Raw genomic sequence first — 9,374 nt, 5'->3', positions numbered from 1 at the left:
ATACCCAGCCACATTTACACTGGGGCTCAAAGCATTGAATAATATAAATGTGGTTTTACACTGAGCTTCCAGTTTATTAGGCACACCTACCTTGCATCACCTCCGTTGGCCGTTTTATCAGAAACACCAACGATATGGGTTTACAGTTACTGACTTTAGTACCTCAGAGATCCACCTACCAAAAATATCCAGCCAACAGTAAGACTGAGACCAGAAACTGAGCACTGATGAAGGGATAGACACCAAAGATGAGTTATTTGTGCTTGAAAGTTTGTAGAATTTTTCATATTTCTTCATAAATATGACCTAAAACTTCCTAACAGTCCTAAAAATAGATAAAGAGAACCAAATTAAACAGAATGAGACAAAAATATTACCTGGTCATTTATTTATTAAGGGAAATTACCCAATATTGCATATCTGTGATTGGTGAAAGTGTGTGAACCTTTAGGACTAGTGGATAATTTGAAGGTGAAATTAGAGTCAGGTGTTTTTAATCAATGGGGCGGCCGTCAGGTGTGAGTGACCGCCCTGTTTTACTTAAAGGACAGAGATCTGTCACAGTCTGATCTTCACAACACAAATGTTTGTGGAAGTGTATCACGAACTCAGGATATTCCTGAGGAGCTCAGAAGAAGAGCTGTTGATGCTCGTGAGGCTGGAAGAGGCTACAAACCATCTCTAGAGAGTTGAAACTCCAGCAATCACAGACAGATGGTGTACAAATGAAGGAAATTCAGGACCATCGTTACACCCCCCAGGAGTGGGCGACCATCAAAGATCACACCAAGAGCAATGGCGTGTGATAGGCCATGAGCTCACAAAGGAACCCAAAGTAATTTCTCAGCAACTAAAGCCCTGAAAGCAAAGGTGCACATAGATTTGCCACTCACAGAAATGTTAGATCGGACCATTTTCCTCAGTAAATAAATGACCAAGACTAATATTTTTGTCTCATTTGTTTTATTTGGTTCTCTTTATCTACTGTTAGCACTCTGATGAGGTTTTAGGTCAAATTTATGCAGAAATCTAGAAAATTAATCAAGAAATCAAGAAAAGGGTTCACAAACAGTGAACGTTCAAGCACCACTGTAAAACAGCTTTATACAACCTGTGATATATGAACTTTAATTAACTTATACGGATGAGATTGTAGTGTTTCCACAGCTCAACATTCACACCCGACGTCTGATTTACTTCACCTTCATGGCTGTAATTTAGCTACATCTAACTTGGCAGTGGTTCTAATTAGAATTAGAAGTGCTAGATAGTTAAATATGCCTTTGTGGATTCATTCGGGACACAGTGGGAGATACAGAGCATCACAAATAATGACTTAAGGAATTAGCAAACAAATCCACTGAGAATCCAGATTCACCCACACACTTCACTCTCAGGGACTCGTTCAGAAGCCTATGTTCCCAAAATAAGAGTCCAGTATAATTCTACTGTTAACTCTGAGGTTTAGTTGAAGACTAAATATTTATTAAACTATATGTATTTATGCAACTACTACTAAATAATAATAATAATAATAATTAGTAATAGTGGTAGTAACTGTTAATAAATGTTGACAAAAATGCAGTAAAAATACGGTACATTATGTAGTTGACGGTCATACATGGCAAAAAAGATATGAGAGAGATGGACACAAGGTGGATTTACCCAATAAACTGGAAAAATAGATATTAAGTAATATTCCATCATATGCAATACTGTGCAAAAGTCACGGACCACGTTTGTTTTTAATTTTTTTTAGTTGTCCAGTCAAAATGGCTAGTTAAGTACAAGTTACTCATTTTTAAGCATCATAAAAAAAACTAATGCTTTTATTGCGACATCTTTTTATATATATATATGTATATATAGGAGACTTGGTTTCATCTTTTCAAAGAGATGAAAAGCTCAGTCTTACAAGCTGGCTGATGATTTTCTGAAGTAATCAAACCCATTCAGTGGTGTTGAGGTCTGGACTCTGGGGCGGTCAGTCCATCGTTCAGCTACTTTGTTCGATGTGTCCGTCTCCTTTTCTCAGTGAGGTTCTTTTTGATCAGCTACACGTCCTTTCAGACCCACAGCACTGAGTGGTCTTCTCACAGTGGAAGGATGGGCAGAAACACCTGTGGATGTTTTCAGATCTGAAGCAGCTTGATCTTCTCCTCTCTCTCAGAGATGAAAGCTTTCAGTGCTGTTTATCTGATGGGGGCAGTTTTGTGTTCTACCAGCTCTTCCAGGTGGTTGTTAGGCATCTTTCTTCTAACTTCTATCTAGTCTCCTTAAACGTTTTTTCCTGAAAAATGAATAACTTGTACTCATAAGCCCTTTTGACTTGAAATGAAATAAATGAAGGTGGTCTTGAGAACAACACAGCCACATTTTGCTGTTATTGTGCTGCGTCACCTCCTGCCTCCGCCTGCAGCACTACAGAGTGTATTGAGACTGGCCAGTGAGTATATGCGACCGCAGGGAGCCGTGATAGGAGGCCAAAGGTACAGTGCTGTTCTTCCCATGGAATGCCATCTCTTACCTGAATGCGTTCGAGCACAGGCACGTACTGTGTGTGTTTGTGTGTGTGCCGCCTTAAAGTAGCACCACTGAATGACAGAGTGGCGTTTCCCTCGCGGTGGCTCTGCGATGACAGGCCTCTCTCTCTTCGTGGAAGTTCTCTCTCGTAGTCTGTGGGCTGTTGCTCCTCCAGGAGTGCGGTATGCCATCTTAGTGTCTGCAGAGATGCTTGTAGTTGGATCCAGCAGCTCTGGAACGACAGCTACTGCGCGTGATTTCGGATTTTGGGGAATTGCAGTCGTCCGCATGTCATGACTGACATTATCTTGACATGTTTGGGGAGGAATGAGTCAGAGTCTGTCTTAGTGCGCCAGTCTGCATTTGCATTTGCTGTGCTTTCTTATTTATGTTTGTTTGTTTTTGCCTGTTATGATTGTTCTTTTCTGTTTGCTCCGTCTTGCTTCTGAAACACTGTCTTGGCCACACATGAAGATCCTCTGCCAAAATAGATGCTGTTTTGTAAAAAGGCAGTTTTTAGAAGAGTGCCTGTATTAGCAGTTTAATAGGAGAGAATTTGCAGAGGACTGTGGGTAACACTTTATTACGTGAATCTTGCTGCACTGATGTAAACATGTAGATGTCATATGCTGTCATGACCATTTATATCCAGTAATATAACAGTTTCAATATGATGATAATAATACACACACACACACACACACACACACACACACACACACACATTTTCTAAGCCTCTTCTCCCTCAGGGCCGCGGGGGGTGCGGGAGCATTTCCCAGAGGTCATTGGGCGGAAGGCAGGATACACCCTGGACAGTTCGCTAGAACATCGCAGGGCAATGATGATAATAATAATAATAATAATAATAATAATAGTAATAATAATTTATATAGCACTTTTAAAACATTACAATGCAGCTCAAATTGCTTTACAGTAAAACATCAGAGAAAGAGGAGTAAAAAAAAGGTAATAACAAATAAAATCAACAGAAAAGGGGCTATATCACTAATTATTCAAATTTAAGCTACACAAGATCAAAGCAACAGTAGTAGAGCACCATTCAATCCAGGGGGAATAAATCCAGGGTCATATGAAACAAAGGAATAAAGCCATTTTAAAAGAAATAAAAGAAGAAGCAATATAAACAAATAACGTAATTAAAAAAGCATATTGTCAATTGTAAGCTCGATTAAAAATGAGCATTTTAAGATATTGTTTTTAAATGTCCCCTGAGCCTCTCCAATACTTTTTGGTATATTGAGATGGTTTACATGCACGTAATATTCGGATAACTGCAGATTTCATCACTAATCCAGTCAACACTGAGATAACGGGGAAGCTCCAGGTCTACAAGAGTCGGACATTAATCAGATTTCTGCTTTACAGCCAGCCAATAAACTCACAGAATAAGACGTGACGTAAACATAACACGCTGCAGCTTTTTTTAACATCACGCTACTTTACCTGAAAATATGAAGAATATTTAAATCCTTCATTTCAGACCAGCGTCTGTTTTCGCACATGCTCAGAGAAATCTGAAAGAAATCAGAGGAAGAGTTTACAGCCCTGAGAAATCTGACTACTGAGCTGAAATCCAGCTTCTTTATCTTATTTCTTAATCAGATTTCTAGGTCAGAGTGTGCTGTTTACATGACCATTTGAATAATCAGATAACTGCAGAAATCTGATTATGATCGGATTGTTAAGTGCATGTAAATGCACTCAGTGTTTGTAGTGGACCAGGGCTGCTTCCCCAGATTCCCCAGCTACTTCAGCAGCTTTAACAGCTGCTTTCATGGTGCATGATGTCATGACAGCTAATTAGAGAGCATAGCGTGTGATATAAGCCGACATGACGTCGAACATTATGGCACATCATGACTGTTACTGGTAACACTGTTAGATTACTGAATGAAATCGGTCATGACGGCTCACGACAGCACATGACGCCTGCTGTGGCACGTTTATGCCGTGGTTTATGTCAGTGTTATGTAGCAGGGCTCTAGTAAAGTGTTGCCAGATGCCATAAAAGGCTTTTTACATTGTTGTTTGTGTTTTTTTTCCCAATTTTTCTCCCAATTATCATTATTTTAAGCTATTTAAAGGGCTCACATCCAGTCAAATGAACTTGCCTTGTTTTCTTGATGTAGAATGTAAACACTGCTGAACAATTCAAATGTACTATTCATTCAGTCTGTACACACCGTCAGAAAAAATGGTACTTTGGGTCCATTTTCACTCAAACAATGGCTTTATGGTCCAACTGTGTTCCTTAAATAAAGGGAAAGGTATTTGTATCTTTTCATAACTTAATGTTTTAAAAAAGAACTATACAATATAAAATCCTCAAGAAAAGACAATGTGGGGCCAATATAACTTAAAATATACAACTGCAGTGGATTATAATAGTTATATACTCACTGAAGATGTGCCCTTTAGGGTTCGACCGTGGGAGGACAGTCCAGATCTACATATGAAGCCTGGTTTGAATGCAGTATTTTTGTGATCTCACAACATCAGTGCACAGAAATGTCGGCTAAAACTGCCCATCATGTCCAAGTTAAATGTGATGTTTAAGGCTGGACTGTTTTTTTCAAATGAGGCACAGCCAATCAAAACAGCCTGTATTTACATATCGCTGCTGTCGTAAGAAAACCTTGTATCTCCACAATAGTAACTTTACAGGAGAAGGAAAAAACATACTATACGTTCATTGTAAGTCAATGGAACCAGAATTTTTCCCATGTCATTTTGGGAAATTTTTATGCCATTCATCATAAAATTTGCAAACAATGTAAAGAGTAACAGATCCTTTCAAATTATGGCAAAATCTGAAAAATGCCAAAAATGGAGATACAAGGTTTTCTTCCGACAGCAACGATATACTGGTCTTAAAGTCACAGTAACTAAAACAACTTTCACTGTAATCTTCTAAAAAGTTCATGTTACAATAAATTCTGACTGTTTTTGCTTCATAAAGCCAAACAAAGTTCACAAGCAGTCCTCAAGAAAATAATCTAATTACGATATGGGCCCCTTAAAGTGATCAGCCAGGCTTCGTCCTCCTGCTCAGCTCACCGGAAGCTGTTTATTCAAGGATGAATACAGGATTCCCGAGAGTTTCTAATAGGAACACTTCACCTCAGGCAGTGCTACCTGCTAATAATGACCGAAGGCTGGTTGAGTCCACTTACCATCATGCAAATGAGCTCACGCTAACTACTAGGATAGCCCCACTCGCATTTATTCAGTCTAACATGATTAGAATTTAAGGGTGAAGTGTTCCTGCTGAAGTGTTGGGTATCAGTGATGAGTTTGTATCTTGAAAATTGTATTTATTTTTATTTATTTAGCTTAGAATTTATAATTGGGGCCTGACGAATATAAAAAATTGTCACCGAAACCGCAAAAAGGTTGGGCACCCCTGGTCAAATTGCATGGTTGTGTTGATTTTCTAGGTGAAAAGTGAACAGGTCCTCTACAGAGACGCACTTCTGCACATTTTAATGCACACTTGCTGTTTATTTGCTGAATTTAATATATTAAGAAAAATAAGAAAGGCCTTGTTAAACTTGGCAAATAAAAAGAAACTGCAGTAAAATCTGATGTGTGTGTAGAGGATGTGTTAACTTTAATCCTCGTAAAAAAGTAATGAAATGGGTCATTTGACCGGGGATGTGCGGAAAATGTTTGCATATGACTGGATGAAGGTCAGGTTAACCCCGCATTCACACCGGCAGCGACGTGATGCAACAAAGCGGACGGACGTCCTTCATTTTCAGTGAGAGATGGTGATTTCCGGCGCCAGGAGGTGGCATGAACATTGGTGATACGAAGTGGGCGGAGTCAGCGATGCGACAGAGTTGAACTTCATGCAAATAAGGAGTGAAGCGATGTGGCAATTACCAATCAGAACTGAGCTCTGAGCAGCGTAGTGCGCACTTTATCTCCACCTCTACACTCCATTTTGGGTTCTAGATAATTGTTCTTAGTACAGGTGGAATAATGGCAGCGCTGCAGATAGACAGTAATCACGAAGACCAAATACTGTATTCGTCACAAACTGCCTGCACAGACACGAGGATCAAGTAAAAATAAGCACAAGCGATTCCTCACCAGGACTTTTAAATTTAGTCGGTGCGCCTGTGATTTGTGCTTGTTGTCACTGAAACCATGGCAACCAATGATCAGTTGGAGTTCAGAAACACCCTCAGGCAATGAGCGACCAGCGATTTGGGCGACGAGGCGAAAAGTCGCTGCTAATGTGAACGTAGGGTTAAACTGTGCATGTGAAACTGGGGACCTTGCGGGCCAAAGAGCTGTGGAGATCAGCGTTTACCCTCGTCTGACGCTCTGAATTCATGAAGGTCTTTCTAATTGGATGATGAGCTGAATCATGTGTGTTTAATGAAGCAGTGAGCTGCAGCCTGCAGTGTTTTGGCCGTGAGGACAGGAGCCTAACACGTGCTCTAAAACAAGCTGCTAAATTTGAGACCCCAGTATTGGTCAGTATTATCGGCCAACCAATACATCAGTCTGGCCCTTCTTATCATCTGTGGCTACAGCTGGAGTGTTTAGAGTAGACGTCTGAGAGATTGCGCTGTGTTTGATTAGTGAAACTGGCTGCTCTGTGTTTGTGTGCAGGTTATCGAGGACAGAAAGGGGAGCGAGGTCAGCTGGGATTGGGGATTCCCGGAGCTCCGGGTCCTGAAGGCCCACCAGGTATGAACTTGCTTCAAAAAGCCATGTTTATCAAACAGACCAAAGCTGCATGAAACTGCTAGGGTCACTCAAACAGGCAGGAAATGCTCCTCCAGGCAGTTTCTCCCAGTGATTCACACTCCTCAGGTCTGCAAAGAGCAGGTTCCAGGAGCGATTTACGTCAGCACATAACATCATAGCATCACATTTGCTTAAACGCAAGGAAACATGACGAATCCAAACAGACCAAATAAGCGTGGAAGCTGTTGAGGAGTCTCCTGGAGTCACAGCGAGCCCAGGGAATCTGTCATCATGAGCTGCTAGCAAAGGTTTAAAAATGTGTTTTGTGACTTTACAGCGTCCCAATTCAAGGCCTCAGTTTCAATCTGAGGCATTAGCATTTAAAAATTAGAGTCGCACCAGGGCCAATTTACACTCCGACTATATCTAAGCACTAATCGAAAGGGGAATCGTGTCATTTGAGGCACTTGACTGAGCGCATGGAAATGCATTAACTGACTGCAGCAACTTGTCAGCATTTCAGGGCTATTTTCGGAGAGCTGGGTGAAATTTGGGAGCTTTTTTCCACTGAGCGTCAGACATCAGTTTGATTTTTTTTCTTGAGATGTTTTGGTATATGAACATGTTCATGTTTATACTTTTGTACTTACAGCAACTTAAACAGATTTGGTTAACGTGCACATCCAGTCGCTGCCAAAACACCTCCAGAAGGCCCAGTCATGTTTTTTCTTTAATAACAAACATTTCACTCCAAGTAAAAGTTCTGTTTTGCCGGCTTTAAGAGCAAGTACATTTGGAAAAACTTGGATTCGAGTTCAGGAAAACTTTCTGAATCAGCGTTGGGTAGCGCTGTCGCCTCACAGCGAGGCGGGTTCGATTCCCCGGCCGGGTGACCGGGGTCCTGTCTGTGTGGAGCATGTTCTCCCCATGTCTGCGTGGGTTTCCTCCAGGTTCTCCGGTTTCCTCCCACAGTCCAAAGACATGCAGTCCGGCCGATTGGACATGCTAAATTGCCCCTGGGTGTGAGTGACTGTCTGTCTGTCTGCCCTGCGATGGACTGGCGACCTGTCCAGGGTGTATCCTGCCTTCCGCCCAATGACCGCTGGGATAGGCTCCTGAGGGACAAGCAGCTTAGAAAATGGATGGAATTTCCAGCACACAACAACACAAACAAGCACAAATATTACATGTATTAGTGTCTATTTATTCAAAATTACTTAAACTTTTTATCATTTAATATGTCAATTTTTCAGTTTTTGACATAATTTGAAAATGCCTGCTGTCCTTTACATTGTGTGTGTTTTATGATGAATAGAACAAAAGAAATGAGGAAAAAAGTTTGGTTCCATTGACTTACATTAAAAGCAAAGTATGTTTTTTCCTTCTCCTGTAGCGACACACAGACAGACAGACAGACAGACAGACAGACAGACAGACAGACAGACAGACAGACAGACAGACAGACAGGTTAATCCCATAGACACAGGGATTAAAAGAGCTACGCTGAAGTTGCTAAGATAGTGATGGAGTGCTGCCTCAACCCTGCTGGGTTTGTAAACTGAAAGCACATCAGCTCTTTATTTTTCAAAGGCCATTCAGACATTTATACACAGTTAGGAGCTCGTTGAAGTCCGTTCTGTAGTTAATTGGTCGCCAGTACACTGATTGGCTTGATGTGCTCGGTTCTAGCTCTTGTAAATTTTCTACCATCAGTGTATTTTATAAGGACAGTCTTTGTGTTGTGATGTGAACGGGAACCTGACCTGCCTGTGATGGTGGTCTTCTGCATATTTCACAAGACTTTTTTTAAGGATCTACAGGAACGTTGTTCATGTAGCAGCAGTGAACTGCAGTTTGTGTTTGCTGCAAGAACATGAGGGCTGTTAACTCTTAAGTTTTACAGGTGAATTCCACTGATTTTACAAAATTCCCCCATAATTGAGTTTGAGGTGTAAACAGAGAAATTCAGAGGGGTTCGTTACGAAATGGTTCAGATTTCTTTTACGGTGGTGGTGATGGGAACCAGGGGTCTCCAGGACTACAACAGAAATATAGACATTTACTCTCCAAAACCACCAGTGAGCCTACACATCTGAGTTTATATGGCATGTTGATGATGGAAAATAGTG

General features: G+C 40.9%; 1 protein-coding gene across 1 annotated transcript in view; it reads left to right on the top strand.

The window, feature by feature from the left end:
* The window catches only part of LOC108429281 (collagen alpha-1(XIX) chain), a 269,795-nt gene that overhangs the window by 259,181 nt on the left and 1,240 nt on the right, over positions 1–9,374 (top strand). Inside the window, exon 55 of the mRNA XM_037532973.1 lies at positions 7,168–7,245. Coding sequence (XP_037388870.1) covers positions 7,168–7,245 — 78 coding nt within the window. The remainder of the gene's footprint in view (positions 1–7,167; positions 7,246–9,374) is intronic.

The sequence above is a fragment of the Pygocentrus nattereri genome, chromosome 22 (genome assembly GCF_015220715.1).
Source record: "Pygocentrus nattereri isolate fPygNat1 chromosome 22, fPygNat1.pri, whole genome shotgun sequence".
NCBI classification, from domain to species: Eukaryota; Metazoa; Chordata; class Actinopteri; order Characiformes; family Serrasalmidae; genus Pygocentrus; species Pygocentrus nattereri.
The sequence above is the reverse complement of the archived record's forward strand: the minus strand, read 5'-3'. Positions and strand labels throughout refer to the sequence as shown.